Raw genomic sequence first — 16,480 nt, forward strand, 5'->3', positions numbered from 1 at the left:
TCAGGCGCTGAAAAGTCGCCGGCGCATTACGCAAGCCAAAAGGCATCACGGTATACTGAAGGAAGTGATCGGGGGTAACGAATGCAGAGATCTCAGACGCTCTTGCAGTTAAAGGGACCTGCCAATATCCCTTCAATAAATCCAATTTGGTCACATAAGTAGCGGACCCCACCCGATCAACACAATCATCCATCCTAGGTAATGGGAAAGAGTCGGCTTTAGTGGCTGCATTCACCTTTCGATAATCTGTGCAGAATCGAGGAGTATTATCTGATTTGGGTACTAACACGCATGGTGAGCTCCACGCGCTAGCACTAGGAACGGCCAAGCCATGCTCTAGGAGATAATTAACTTCTCTCTGCATTATCTCCCTTTTTAGTGGGTTCACCCGGTACGCATGTTGTTTAATTGGCTCATGCCCCTCCACATCAATGTCATGACATAAGACAGTCGTTTGGCGCGGGTGATCAGAGAAAAGCGACAGGTTGTCCTTTATCAGAGTAATGATGTCAGTTTGAGCAGCTTCAGGTAATTCAGCAACAAATGATTCAAGATCATTTAAAATTACTGAGTTCTTCAACCCACTACCTAAGACATCTTCCTTCCCAGATAACCCGTCATCCGACGGTTTGTAAGCGGAGAGGGTGGCAACAGCGCACACCGAGTGCGCTGTTGTATTTTGCTTGCGAGGATGGAACAGTTTCAAGGTGTTCACGTGGCAAACCCTGGTTTTTCGCCGCCGATTCGGAGTGCGTATCACATAATGGCTGTTGTCGAGTTTACGTTCAACACTGTAAGGACCAGCGAACTGCGTAGATAAACTGGACCCCCCTACAGGCAATAACAACAGCACCTTCTCCCCTGGTTGAAAACTTCTGTCTACAGCTTTCTTGTCGAAACGAGCTTTCATTTTGGTTTGCACTTGCTTTAGGTTTTCCCCGGCTATTTTCCACGCCAGGCGAAGCCTGTCTCGAAGCTGGCTTACGTAGTCATGTACACTACACGGCTCCTCCGGAGCCTCCGACAACCATTTTTCCCTCAAAAGTCGGAGGGGGCCTCGGACCACATGTCCGAAAACCAACTCCGCGGGGCTAAAACCCAGCGACTCCTGTCTAGCCTCTCTAATGGCAAATAACAGTAGGGGCAACCCCTCATCCCATTCTTTACCAGACTCCAAACACAACTTACGTAACATAACTTTAAGGGTTTGGTGGAACCTTTCCAAAGCACCTTGACTTTCGGGGTGATATGGACTGGATGTAACATGCTTAGCATGTAGTTCATCAACAACCTGTGCAAAAACTCTGGACATGAAGTTGGTGCCTTGGTCCGTTTGAATGATTTTCGGCAACCCAAACACAGAAAAGAATCTGATCAAAGCTTTAATGACCGCTTTGGCTTTCACAGTACGCAGCGGAATGGCTTCCGGAAATCTCGTTGCTGAGCACATTATAGTAAGAATGTACTGATTACCGGCTTTTGTTCTCGGCAACGGTCCCACACAATCCAGTATTACCTTTTCAAAAGGTTCACTCATCACTGGGATGGGTGATAACGGCGCAGGTGGAATGGGTTTGTTAGGTTTGCCCACCAACTGGCAGGTGGCACAAGACCGACAGTAAGCAGCCACATGTTTCTTTAAGCCAGGCCAAAAGAAATTACGCAGCACTCGGTAATAAGTTTTATTTACTCCGAGATGCCCAGCCATGCCGGCATCATGTGCTAAACTCAGCACCTGATCACGATGTTGAGATGGTACCACCACCTGTGTAACACTTGATGTGCCACTCTGATCAGAGGACCACCGCCTCATTAACACGCCATCCTGCAGAAAAAAACGGGGAAGGATGCTTTCCCCAGCCGTGGCAACGGCTGAGAAACAGGGACTCAAAGACCTGTCATTTTCCTGAGCGCTTATCAAAGCTTCTTTATTCACATCCCCACTCAACGCCGGTGTTAAATTTAACACACTGCATTTATCCCCCACACTGTCTTTCACCCCAACACAAGGTTTCTGCTCCCCAGCCACAAACGTATCTGCGATACTAATGACATCCGCAAATTTGCGCGCTTGCGCCCGTGTAACAGCGCAAACGGGAAAAACTGTCGCTTTTGGCTCGGTAACATCTGAGGCAGCCACAGGGGTATCCGTCACCTCAGGCGGTGGAAACACTTTTCCCCCGGCCAGATTGTTGCCCAAAATAAATGACACACCTTTAAACGGTAACTGTCGTCTTATGGCAACCTTCACAGGCCCAGTTGTGATGGGTGAGTGTAAATATACTCGGTGGAGGGGCGCCCGAAGAACATTCATCTCAATCCCCCACACTAACACATCCGTGTGGCAGGCAGTTTTATCCGACAGTGGCAACACATTGTCTAACATAAAAGATTGATGCGCCCCGGTGTCTCGGAGAATAGTAATGGGAACCCTGTCCTCTTTACCTGCCACCGAAACGAAGCCTTGGGAAAGAAAAGGTTTAAAACGTGACTCTTCCTCCATTTCTGGGTCACACCGCTGCATCTGTTCAGGACAGGTAAGTGGGGAGACTACTTTAATGAACCCCACGGGTCCCTTAGACCCTCTGCGCTGCTCTTTCTTCCGCAGCGCAGGACAACTGGCGATCAGGTGACCAGACTCACGGCAATAAAAACATTCCCGCCTGTCAGTTTCCTCCTGCCTCGCCCTTTGGGTCTGTTTAGGGAATTTCTGTCTCTTTTCCTGTACCCCCCCTACTTCTCGTGCCGCCCCGGGTGAAAAAACGACTTTATGTGTAAGGATGAACTCATCCGCTAAAACCGCTGCTTTCGCTAGGGACGTCACCTTCTGCTCATTTAAATACACTACCAACTGACCCGGGAGACACTTTTTAAATTCTTCTAAAAGAACCAACTCCTTCAATCCCTCGATATCCTTCACATTGCTGGCTTGCATCCAGCGTTCAAACAAGCGCTGTTTCTCACGGGCAAACTCCACAAAGGTTTGTTCGGCGGTCTTTTCACTCTTACGAAATTTCTGTCGATAAGCCTCAGGAACTAATTCATACGCGTGCAAAATTGATTTCTTCACAATATCATATTGGAGGCTGTCGTTAACGGAAAGGCTAGTACATACTTCCTGAGCCTTGCCGATTAACTTACACTGGAGTAGCAGCGCCCAAAACTCCTTGGGCCAACTCAATGCAGCTGCTATACGCTCAAAAGCGCTAAAATAGGAATCAACCTCAGCCTCCCGAAACGGAGGCACTAGTCTAACGTGTTTGGTGATGTCAAAACTTGGTGGAGAAACTGTGGATGTGTCAGGGTGACCTGAGACGGGCGTGGAGGCAGCGGCCACAGGTGTTAAGACAACGGCAGGCTTGCGCTCCAGCTCCAAAGCTCTAACACGGAGGTGCATAGCCTGCACTTCAAGCTCCTTAGCACGCACCTCCGCCTCCCTAATACGGAGGGTCAAACGGAGGTCCGCCGCAGCAGACCCCACTGCCTGAGGCTCCACCTCAGCTACATCAGACTCCACCTCAGCCGCGTCCGACTCCACCTCAGCCGGGGGCACATTAGCAGGCCGTTTGGCATCCGGCTCCGGTCCAGGCACCGGAGCCACCTCCACGCCGCCCCCGCCAGGCTGCTTTACAGCTGTCTTCAGGGGAGGGAGAATGCCCCGCTCCACCAAACCTGCACACAAGGCAGCCCTCACCTCCGCTTTACGGGCATTGTAGGACACTTTAATATCAAAAAAACTCGCCACAATAAGCAAATCCGCCTTTCGACACACCTCTATCTTATCCCAGGAAGGGGAGGTGACAAAATCATCTAACGAGAACTCCATCCTCCCATACACACACACACACACACACCCCCACACACAAAAGAAAAGCCGGCCGAACAAACCACAGACCACAAAACGGGACAAAACAGACGAGCCCCCAAAACTGTTACGACCCGGCTCGTAATGACCGTAACGATGCGCAGGATGCCACGCGACTTCCCACGCCCAAACAGACACAGCCACAGCGTTTGAATCTTAACAATAATTTATTTACACTAATGGCACAATGGAGGAGTATATGCTTCGGGGTGAGCCAAGGCCAAAACAATAAACAAAACTCAACCTATGCTTCGGTTCCCCTCTAACCTATCCAGGGAAAAGAAAACAAAGAAATAACACAGACTGACCTCCCTGGTCTAAAAAACACAGGAGAAAAGAAGGCATCTCAAAATAATCGGCAGCTCACCCCTACTTACTCCGCACCTCACACACATGCCCGACTTTATGCTAAAAGACTGTAGCTGCGGCCGCGCCGTCTGGACCAGAGGCAGGTGCATGGGAAGTCTGCCACACATCCCAACCAGTGCAGCTCTTCAGTCGCCCTTTTGTAGCTCACGGCCACCGCAGGAACCAGTCACATCAGGCCGGTCATTAGGTCCACCAATCACAGCCGAGCCCCTGCACAGGTGAATATACATACGTCACACAACAGAGAAACCAACAGCACCCGTAACAAGGTCTATATATTCAAGTTTGAGTTGATTTTGCGCATTTTTGTGCCAACGTAGAGAGTATAGCTTTAAGGTACCCCACGGTCCTCTTAAACTAGATGATTGGTCTTTATTAAAGCTGACCACATACTTCTCCAGGATAATATGGCTTCCAGATGGTAAGGTACACCAACTAAATATCTAGTATACTGAGTGGTTCAGTTTGTGTCTTCAGGTGGAGCATCCTCAGTGCAGTAAGAAGGCTGTGTGGCACAAACTGCTTTCAAAACAGAGGAAGAGAGATGTCGTCGCTTGCTTCAGGATGGCACCACTCTATAACTTGCCAAGGTATGTTCTCAAACACACACACATGTAAAATGAAGAAGAAATATTTAAAATTCTGCACTTTATTATTTTCCCACCCTCATCTACAGCCACACCTCGGGCTAGTGAGGAAAGGTTGTGGATATATGTTGCACCTACAGTGCAGCCCTTTATAAGCAGCAGAAGATGGGTAGATAAACAGTTATTAGTCATCCATGTATCTCTCTCATACTAGGCACCGGGCTGTAAACTTGTTCCTGCAGGGCTATGAAAAGTCCTGGATGGAGACAGAGGAGCACTACTTTGAAGATAAACTCATAGAAGACCTCGCTGTAAGTTAATTTCATTTAAAAAAAACAAAACGAGTGGAATTCTTCTGACTACTCTGGAATTTTTGCTTGTTTTGAAGGCAAATTATGTGTTAATTTCTTCAGTGTATAGCAGAGTTTTAGCACTTTGTGAATGTGTGTTGATTTCAGAAACCAGGTGAACAGGAGCCATCTGAGGAAGAGGAGGGGCAGAAACACAAACACATAGATCCCCTGCATCAGCTCATCCAGCTGTTCAGCAGAACAGCCCTAACAGAAAAATGGTGTGTATTTTACACACTACCTGTTAAAAGTCCCTATTTTTCCAGTTATTTGTTGCAGTTCATGTCGTTAAAGTCCAATGAATAGCTTGAAATGGTACAAAGGTAAGTGGTGAGCTGCCAGAGGTTAGGTTACCCAAAACTGAAAAATAATGTACATTTCAGAATTATACCAAAAGGCCTTTTTCAGGGACACAACATGGGTTAACAATTCAAAGCTGTTCTGCAGCAGTGAAGGTTGATCAAGCCTTGAAAGCTGCTGCTACTAATTCCTACAGGTGTTCCAACTTGGATTAATTCCAACCCCCTCTGTCTGCATAAAGCAGTGTTGGTGCCATACCCTTGTGAGCATCAGCTGAACAGTACTGTACTGCAGTAAGTAGTGTGTTGCTACAAAAATGGTGAGAAAAAGACCATTAACAGTGGAAGAGAGAGAGACCTCCAAGCAACACAAAGTCAGAAACGTCCCCATTCAAAGTCTATGGAGACTTCAGTGAAAATGACAGCTGCAATGAGCTCTTTAGCTTTTGATTTACAACTTATCCACATTTCTTTGCGGACAATCCTGCATGTCACAAATAAATGACACAAAGCTCATCTGTGGCTGTGCACCATTCGTGGTGCGTTGGCTCCCTCTACTGGTACGCGCCTCATTCAAATGTCGCCGCACATTTAAAATTGCAGGGTGTCTTTACACTGTCATAGCTCCTAGATAGATTTCTTCAGAGACCTGAAAATCGCTGTGATTATTCACCATAGCCTGCTGATTCTTACAGTGAAAGAACAATGTCAACGTATAGCATCGTTGGTTACTTTAATTGTGTTTGTGTTTTTTTAAATCAAATCCTACAAAATATAATAAGCAACTTATGGCAGCTCTAGATAAACATGGCATTTACGATAAGTTTCAGTCCGGTTTTCGTCAGTTTCATTCCACGGAGACAGCTCTTCTTAGGGTCTCAAGTGATATCTTGATGGATAATGATGCAGGAAAATGCTCTGTTCTACTCATGTTGGACCTCACATCAGCTTTCGACACAGCTGACCATCACATCCTCATTGAAAGGCTGAAAAAATGGGTTGGTGTATCTGGAACTGCATTAGAGTGGTTCTCCTCTTATCTCCATCACCGATCCTTTTCTGTGGCAGTCTCCGATTTTAGGTCATCCTCTACCTCCCTTACTTATGGTGTCCCTCAAGGGTCAGTTTTGGGGCCTTTATTGTTTTTAATTTATCTTCTTCCCCTCCAGCATATAATGGGCTCTTTTGAGGACATTTCTTATCATTGTTATGCTGATGATATTCAGTTGTACATTTCTTTTATGCCCGAGGATTTATCTAAGCTTCAGCGTCTGAATGATTGCTTAGATTTGATCAAACGTAGGACGGCTGCAAATTTCCTCCAGCTCAACGAGGGGAAAACCAAAGTCCTCGTATGCGCCCCTGATAGATTCCTATCGCAGATAGTGAAAGCCCTTGGTCCTCCCTCACTCTATGTTAAATCCTCTGTCAGGAATTTAGGTGTCACCTTTGACTCCAGTTTCACATTGGATGGGCATGTGAAATCTCTGGTTCGGTCTTGTTTTTATCATTCAAGAAATGTGGCTAGGCTAAGCCCGAATTTATCTCGATCTGAACTGGAGATTGCTATACATGCATTTATCTCGTCACGCTTGGATTATTGCAATTCGCTGTTTATGTGTCTTAGCAAAGGTTCTCTGGATCGTCTGCAGGTTGTGCAAAACGCTGCAGCTAGGCTTTTGACAAAATCCTCCAAGTACTCACATGTGACACCGTTGTTATCTCAGTTACACTGGCTTCCTGTTAAATTTAGAGTCGATTTTAAGATCCTGGTCTTGACCTACAGAGCTGTGCATGGACTGGCACCTGCCTACATCTTTGATCTGCTACAGCCTTATGTCCCCAGCAGGTCTTTGAGGTCATCTGATCTGGGCTTACTTGCTATAAAAAAAATACTAAGAGGAGGACTAAGGGTGATAGAGCTTTTGCCACTGTGGCCCCTAGACTGTGGAACTCTCTCCCCCAAGCATTAAGAACTGTGGACTCAGTAGCTGTTTTTAAAACACAACTCAAAACTCACCTTTTTAAAACTGCTTTTGGTTAATTTTTTGCCTGTTTTATTTAGTCTTTTTAAATCTTTTTATGACTTGTAATTTTATGTGCAGCACTTTGTGATTCTGTCTTGAAAGGTGCTATATAAATAAACTTTATTTATTTATTATTTATTTATTAAAACAGGACCAATTGCGACACAAAACCTCTCGCACACTAACACAAACTCTTTATACAGATACAGAGCTTTACATGTATAAATAAGGCAGACAAAAATGCATAAAACACAAGCTATCAACAGATTGTTGGTGGACAGCATGTCACTTTATTTTGGTTTTATCTTGTTTCTTTTTGGTGTAGCCTCACTAAACAAAATGTTTATAAAAATGACCACTTTTATTATGAACACTGGCTCAAAATCCACCGTCAGTGATAAAGAGTAGACATCAGAAGCAAAGTTCTGCCGACATCATCACACCTCCCACCCTCAAGTGGAGGTGGCGGAGAGGAGGCACTTGGAGTTTCGGTCGAGAAAGTGTCCGTGTGACTGAGTCCTGACCCAGCTCTGCTTCAAGGTCTGTCGGTCCAGCTTGTTGAGGGCCTGAGAGCAAAGACGGATATCCTGGACCAGCTCTGACAAACTGTCCAGGTCTTCACTCTCCCAGGGGCCAGAGACCTGACAACCTGCAGGTTAAGCAACAAAGAGACATTTTATTTCATATCCATAATTTCCATTTTTCCCCCTATAAATATTTGACATCCAAATGTAGCCTATTAGCTAGCATCCAGTAACGTTTTCTGCTCCATAAAAGGGAAAATTAATTCACAACTAATCAGTTTTTGTTTTTGTTTTTTTATCTTTAAACCACACTTCTATATTGTAATGTCTGTGTGTGTACTCATCAAGCAACACCTCTGTGCATACATACTAAATGTTCAAACTTAGAAATGTGTCAAAAGGAAACAGACGCACAGCAAGACACAAACTGTTGCCAAGTACAACTTTGCACAGGTGATAAAAACATCAAATATCATCAAATTGTGAATTAGTGTGAAACGGTGGATCTAAGAATAGGCTCCCAAACAGTCATATCCAGAACAAATTACTTTTAACACATCAATGAGTAAGCAGGCATAGGGATTGGACAGCCTGGTTCTATCACAAGGGCCATAATATATTTGCCACCGCTGAGTTACAGTAAAGAGTAGGGGCGATAGGCAAGACTTACCTTTACTAGCACTGATGGTTTGGAGCACCATCTCAGCAGCGCCACGGTCGTGCAGCCGAGCCTGCTGATACAACAGCTTCTGCTTCTCCATCTCTTTTTCCTTTGTTAGAAAGGTGACACATATCATTGCAGACCATCTAAAATGAAACTGCTAAAACTTGAGGAGACTAGTGGAAGATTCAAGACCGACTGATCACCTACTTCAAACTCTTCACTTCTCCATCGTCATCCTCTTCATCATGGCAACTCTGAAGGAAGGGAGAAAGGTGAAAAAAAGCATACAAACTACAGACTGATTACTTCGGATAGATATAGCCACATCAGCGACGGGAAGTTCCAAGCACTGAGGCATCAAACTGAGTATTTTCGGTGTCACCATCTTTGTTTTTTTAAACCAGATGTTACGAATGATGGGGAGGGCCGGTATCTGCTGCTTTGTGCAAAGATGAACAGATGAAACTTGCCAGAGTTCTACAAAATGACCTGCAGAAGGCCCATCCATCCATCTCCCCAAGCAGAGAAGCCCAGACCTCCCTCTCCCCAGCCACCTCCTCCAGCTTGTCCGGGGAAACACCAAGGCGTTCCCAGGCCAGCCGAGAGATATAATCTCTCCAGCGTGTCCTGGGTCTGCCCCGGGGCCATCTCCCGGTGGGACATGCCCGGAAACCTCACCAGGAGGCGCCCAGGGGACATCCTTGTCAGATGCCGAACCACCTCAACTGGCTCCTTTCGATGTGGAGGAGCAGCGGCTCTACTCTGGGCCCCTCCCGAATGGCTGAACTTCTCAGCCTATCTCTAAGGGAGAGGCCAGCCACCCTTCAGAGGAAGCTCATTTCCGCCGCTTGTATTCACAGTCTCGTTCTTTCGGTCACTACCCACAGCTCGTGACTATAGGTGAGGGTAGATCGAACGGTAAATTAAGGGGCCACTGACATGAATGTCTCTGATCAACAATCAACAAACGACTTTATGATGGTGGCCTGGGGACAGAGCTTCCTCTTGTCAACCCTCTGCTGACTGCCCAGCACCGTCTGGCATTTGCCGTAGAATACCAGAATGGTCCACCACTGGTGCCCTGTGCTTTTCACAGATGATAGCAGGTTCACCCTGAGCACATGTGACAGATGTGAAAGGGTCTAGAGAAGCTGTGGAGAACATTATGCCGCCTGTAACATCGTTCAGTATGACTGGTCTGGGGGAGGCATATCCATGGACAGACGCACAAACCTCTAACAGACTAGGTAATGGCACCCTGACTCCCATTAAGTAATGGGATGAAATCCTTGGACTCACATCAGACCCTATGGTGATGCATTGGATCCTGGGTTCCTCTGGTGCCTGACAATGCCTGGCCTCATGTGGCTCGAGTATGCATGTAGTTCCTTCGGAATGACAATGCCTGATACCACTAACTGCCCCCATGCTCGGCTGACATAGATCCAATAAACACCTCAACTTTTCCAGAAGTTCGGTGATACCCTGGTCCGGATCTGGCAGGAGATCCCCAGGACACCATCCGTCTTCTCATTAGGAGCATGTCTGTCAGATCTTTCTGTCTGTCAGATCCATGCACACTTTGCCTGGCAAAGTGTGCAGTGAGATTGAGTCTCACATGCTTTAATTTTTTATTCGATGTGTAGGTGTTCACCACAAACAGTTTTTTATTTTTATTTGGGGAACTTGGTTGATCCTAAAGCTAAACACACCATTCTTTGTGTTTATATATATGTCATGATCCAGGTCAGTGTTCAGTGGTTTTCTGTCCTGGCCTTGCGCTCTGCATCTGCCTTTTGGGGTGGAGCCCTGGTTCAACACCTACACTTCTCCACGCGTTTTCCATCTGTGGCATTCAGCAAGACAGTATTTAAACCAGTGTTGCCATCAGTTCTTCACCAGTTCGTTTCTTTGTTCATGCCAAGTACTTGATCTCTTTTGTGCCTTTAGCAATCTCGTCAAGTCACCACCTTACTCCTTCCTCTGGACGCTGGTCTCCACAGTCAAATCCCAGCTTCATTCTGCAACTTGCTTCTCTCGACTTAAATTACTCACTGCTCTCACCTGCCTGTCCTCCTGCCTGCTGCTTCCTCTGCATTACTAGAATACAAGGCTGGAACCCAACTCACTCACTCAACACTCAGAGGGCTACCCGCCTCCAGAGCCACCTGCAAGACTCCTCGTCAGAGATTTCCCTGCCACGTATTCATGTCTCACCATAGTTTATTCTGTGATTTCAATAAAACTTGTGAAATCTTATTTCCGCTCTGTATTGTGTCTGCACTTATGTTCACTCCCACGTACTGCTCTCCCGGCCTTGACAGCATGAAGTGTCTGAAGAAATATACCCAGCAGACCCAATTCGGACTGCAATCACTAAGCAGTGATATATTAACAGTGTCCTAAACCAACAACAACTCTACCATCCAGAAGACTAGTTACTAGTGCAGCTGCTAGTGCTACTGTTAACAGTGCAGCTGCTAACATTTGGTTAATTTGCCACAGTTTGGTGCATCTGTTTTAATTTCTTTTCCCTCTCTTAGCTTTTCAGGCCACACTAAACTATTCTACACTGAAGGTAGGGGAGGTGCCAGTTGCAATAAGTGATTTGATTAGGCAGTACAGCGCCCTGCAAGTAATCCATCAGCCCAAAGCATCATCCCTGGTCGATGACATAAACAGCACACAGAACAATAACAGGTTTTTTTACCGTCTATGCTAAGCCAGCTATGTGAGTTTCAATTCAAAAGTGTTTAGTGTTGGTACTCAGCAACAGATACCTTAGCCATGATGTCTGCGTAGGCCATGTAGAGATGATCCTCATCCAGTTTACTGCAAAACAAACACATTCACCAAAGTTAGCACAATTATAGCTGTATTAAGGAAAATAATTTTGGTGCACCACTGACTGAAATGACATCTTCTCATTTAACAGTTTTCATTATTTTGATGAATATTTACATGTTTTATATTTCAGATTCTTTAAAATAGCCGCCCTTTGCTTTGATTACTGCTTTGCACACTCTTGGCATTCTCTCTCCATGAGCTTCATGAGGTGGTCACCTGAAATGGTTTTCCAAAGTCTTGAAGGAGTTCCCAGAGATGCTGAGCACTTGTTGGTCCTTTTGCCTTCCCTCTGTGCTCCATCTCATCCCAAACCATCTCCATTGGGTTTAGGTCAGGTGACTGTGGAGGCCAGGCCTCCATCACTCTCCTTCTTGGTCAAACAGCCCTCGCACAGCCTGGAGGTGTGTTGGGCTCATTGTACTGTTGGAAAATAAATGACGGTCCAACTAAACACAAACTGGATGAGATGGCATGTCGCTGCAGGATGCTGTGGCAGCCATGCTGGTTCAGTGTGCCTTCAATTTTGAAAAAATCCCAGCAATGGTGTCACCACCAAAGCACTCCCACACCATCACACCTCCTCCTCCATGCTTCACAGTGGGAACCGTGCATGTGGAGACCATCCGTTCACCTTTTCTGCGTCACACAAAGACACGGTGGGTGGAATCAAAGATCTCAGATTTGGACTCATCAGACCACAGCACAGATTTCCACTGGTCTAATGTCCACTCCTTGTGTTTCTTGGCCCAAACAAATCTCTTCTGCTTGTTGCTTTTCCTTAGTCGTGGTTTCTTAGCAGCTATTTGACCATAAAGGCCTGATTCACACACTCTGAACAGTTGATGTAGAGATGTGTCTGCTACTGGAGCTCTGTGTGGCATCTATCTGGGCTCTAATCTGAGCTGCTGTTAACTTGCGATTTCTGAGCCTCGGGACTCGGATGAATGTATCCTCAGCAGCAGAGGTGACTCTTGGTCTTCCTTTCCTGGGGCGGTCCAGTTTTGTCATAGCGTTTTTTCCTGACTGCACTTGGGGACACATTCAGAGTTTTAGCAATTTCCCAGACTGACTGATGGGCTGTCATTTCTCTTTACTTACCTCATTGGTTGTTGCCATATTAAATTAATACAGTTGTCAAACAGGGCTGTCAGCTGTGTACCAACCTGACTTCTGCACAACACACCTGATGGTCCCAACCCCATTAAGAAGGCAAGAAACTCCACAAATGAACCCTGACAGGCACACCTGTGAAATGAAACCATTTCAGGTGACTACATCACGAAGCTCCTTGAGATAGATGTGCTTGAAGCTGTTGTCCTGTGAGCTGCCTATCACACAAGCTGTTAACTCTCAGAACCTTGTCCTGTGATTCAGTCGTGTCTTTGGGTCTGCAGACCTCTTCCTGTCACAGTTTGTTTCTCAGTGCGTTTGATGGTGAAGGAAACTGTACTCACTGACACTTTGACTTTCTTGTCAGGACAGACCTACATTTTTAAGTGTTATGATGGTCTCTCTCTCTTCCACTGTTAATGGTCTTTTCTCACCATTTTTGTAGCAACACACTACTTACTGCAGTACAGTACTGTTCAGCTGATGCTCACAAGGGTATGGCACCAACACTGCTTTATGCAGACAGAGGGGGTTGGAATTAATCCAAGTTGGAACACCTGTAGGAATTAGTAGCAGCAGCTTTCAAGGCTTGATCAACCTTCACTGCTGCAGAACAGCTTTGAATTGTTAACCCATGTTGTGTCCCTGAAAAAGGCCTTTTGGTATAATTCTGAAATGTACATTATTTTTCAGTTTTGGGTAACCTAACCTCTGGCAGCTCACCACTTACCTTTGTACCATTTCAAGCTATTCATTGGACTTTAACGACATGAACTGCAACAAATAACTGGAAAAATAGGGACTTTAACAGGTAGTGTGTAAAATACACACCATTTTTCTGTTAGGGCTGTTCTGCTGAACAGCTGGATGAGCTGATGCAGGGATCTATGTGTTTGTGTTTCTGCCCCTCCTCTTCCTCAGATGGCTCCTGTTCACCTGGTTTCTGAAATCAACACACATTCACAAAGTGCTAAAACTCTGCTATACACTGAAGAAATTAACACTAATTTGCCTTCAAAACAAGCAAAATTCCAGAGTAGTCAGAAGAATTCCACTCGTTTTGTTTTTTTTAAATGAAATTAACTTACAGCGAGGTCTTCTATGAGTTTATCTTCAAAGTAGTGCTCCTCTGTCTCCATCCAGGACTTTTCATAGCCCTGCAGGAACAAGTTTACAGCCCGGTGCCTAGTATGAGAGAGATACATGGATGACTAATAACTGTTTATCTACCCATCTTCTGCTGCTTATAAAGGGCTGCACTGTAGGTGCAACATATATCCACAACCTTTCCTCACTAGCCCGAGGTGTGGCTGTAGATGAGGGTGGGAAATAATAAAGTGCAGAATTTTAAATATTTCTTCTTCATTTACATGTGTGTGTGTTTGAGAACATACCTTGGCAAGTTATAGAGTGGTGCCATCCTGAAGCAGCGACGACATCTCTCTTCCTCTGTTTGAAAGCAGTTTGTGCCACAGCCTTCTTACTGCGCTGAGGATGCTCCACCTGAAGACACAAACTGAACCACTCAGTATACTAGATATTTAGTTGGTGTACCTTACCATCTGGAAGCCATATTATCCTGGAGAAGTATGTGGTCAGCTTTAATGAAGACCAATCAGCTAGTTTAAGAGGACCGTGGGGTACCTTAAAGCTATACTCTCTACGTTGGCACAAAAATGCGCAAAATCAACTCACACTTGAATATATAGACCTGCTCCAGGTGGAAGAGGACATGACCAATATCCAGGATTCTCTCCACAGTCTTCTCTGGGTCAGTAGTATCCTCATAGTGGTTTGGGAGGTCTCTGTACAGAGCCATCTGCCAACGAATTGCTGGGTCCTCTGACTTTGTAAGACACACAGAGGAAATGCATGACTCTATTGGCCATTCACAAGGTTAAGCACCTTTGTGAATATATAAATATATAGTACCAACCAACATCTACCAACTGGTTTACATCTGTCTCGACTTTAACAAAACAAAAGCCAAAACACAGAAACACCACATGTAAAGCTCATGATTCAGTAGCTTGTATAACTACCTTGCTGGCAATAACTTGAATTGGTTGTTTTTTTGTATGACTTCGTAAGTCTTTAAAATCATTGTGGCAGAATTTTGGCCCACCCTTGTTTATAACGTTGCTTCAGTTGATTTAGGTTTGAAGCCATTCATTTACGCACAGCACTCTTAAGGTCCTGCTACTTTCAGTATTTCAGTCACTCTATAACTTCAGATTCAGTTCTTTCTCCTGCTGGTGTGTTTGGGATCATTGTCCTGTTTCCTGACCCAGTGTGGGTGAAGCTTTAGCTGTCAAGTAGATGGCTTCACATATGACTCTGGAATATACAGTGTATCAAAAATAAATCATACACTTTCAAAAGGCTGTATTTTAAGCTTACACTAAATTTAAAATACATGGCTGAATATAAAGTTTTACATACAAAATGTTCAATGTTTATGATAATCAATGAATACGTCATCCATAGTTCACTGTAGTCACTGCAGCCACTGCTGTTGTAATGCAATTGTTCCGGGTGAATGGCTGCAGAATGAAAGCACTTTGAAATCGAATGATTCTTTTTGATACAGCCTGTACTCTCCCGTACAGACGAGTTTAGTGATGTTAGTGGGATAGGGGCTATGTGGAGTGATAGAGTTCCTTCAATCACTTGTTGACAGATTGAATTTCCTATTCTATATCTTTCGGATAACCTATGATATCACTGTGAAGTAGCCTTATTTATCTTATGGACATAAAGGTTCATCAGTTCGTTTAGGTCCTCTTACTCTAGATTTGTGTGAAATTTAAACTGAATCTGAGTACTTGACTCTAAATTTTGCGAGTTTGCCCACCGACCATCAAAATCGAATCACTTCATCCTTGTGCCAGATTTGAAGAATTTCTCTTAAACCAGTCCTTTGACATTACTTTCACAAGAATAAGATAAACTGACAACAACCTGACACCATGGCAAAATCTAAGCCCAGAGGCATAATGTGTAAGTATACTTTAAGTAACTTGTGTCCTTTTCTTACCTTTCCTTGTAAATGTAGGTTGTTCCTGATGACCTCTCGAACTTCGTCCTCTGTGTCTTTCTGCAAAGAATTATTAACTTCGATCAACAACAGGTATTCTGTGACCTACAAAATCCTATCAAAGATGTCATGAGCAAAAATATTTATTCAGTAATTAGTAATGAAAATTTTACAAAGCTAAGGCAGAGTTATTTTGCTGTTACTAAAGGTTTACCTCAGGATACCAATACTGCAAATAATGATTGTTATTGTCATACACCTCACCCCAACCAGTCATGGTAGATTTTTAAAACAAATAGACATGTAACATTATATCAAGCAAATATAGAATAGAATAGAACAGAATAGCTTTTATTGTCACTGTTACAAGAACAGTGAAAGGCAGTTTGGCATCTCTCCGTGTGTGTAGAGTACACAATAGCGAATGTATTTACACAATAACAGACAAATTTACATTTACACAAGAAAGATATGGTTGGTGCACCAGTTATTGGTCGTGTCCAATTCATGGGCTGCATCCTCCTGAGGACCCGGCCTGAGCGGTCTACGTGGGCCGGGTCCTCAGAAGGTCGGTAGGCCGGAAGTAAATGGCTGGGAAATTGGACGGTCTAGCCTTCTGGTTAGCGTCACCGCTGTCTCGGTGGAGTTGAATAAACTCGGCCGCCTGCTCCTTGCTATCTAAATTATAACAGGACGCTGGCGTAAACTGTCGACCATCTCACACTTTTGTTTAATTGGTTTCTGTTTGACGTTTAGTCAGCTGTGAGAAAACCAAGGAGGAACCCACCCGGGGATTAATAA

The 16,480-nt window shown here is 44.8% G+C and overlaps 1 protein-coding gene and 1 long non-coding RNA gene across 2 annotated transcripts; both read right to left on the reverse strand.

The window, feature by feature from the left end:
* Positions 1–7,679: 7,679 nt before the first annotated feature.
* Positions 7,680–8,811, reverse strand: LOC109195122 (tonsoku-like protein). The gene is made up of 2 exons (XM_019346638.2): positions 8,692–8,811; positions 7,680–8,146 (listed from the first exon to the last, which is right to left on the reverse strand). The coding sequence occupies exons 1-2, from the start codon at positions 8,780–8,782 to the stop codon at positions 7,950–7,952; spliced, it is 288 nt and encodes a 95-aa protein (XP_019202183.2). The 5' UTR covers positions 8,783–8,811; the 3' UTR covers positions 7,680–7,949.
* A 2,593-nt stretch (positions 8,812–11,404) lies between these two features.
* On the reverse strand, positions 11,405–13,519 carry LOC109195131 (uncharacterized). Its single transcript, XR_002056806.2, has 2 exons — positions 13,474–13,519; positions 11,405–11,517 (listed from the first exon to the last, which is right to left on the reverse strand). It is a non-coding gene; the product is annotated as an uncharacterized LOC109195131 (long non-coding RNA).
* Positions 13,520–16,480: the final 2,961 nt, after the last annotated feature.

The sequence above is a fragment of the Oreochromis niloticus genome, unplaced genomic scaffold, assembly GCF_001858045.2.
Source record: "Oreochromis niloticus isolate F11D_XX unplaced genomic scaffold, O_niloticus_UMD_NMBU tig00003029_pilon, whole genome shotgun sequence".
NCBI classification, from domain to species: Eukaryota; Metazoa; Chordata; class Actinopteri; order Cichliformes; family Cichlidae; genus Oreochromis; species Oreochromis niloticus.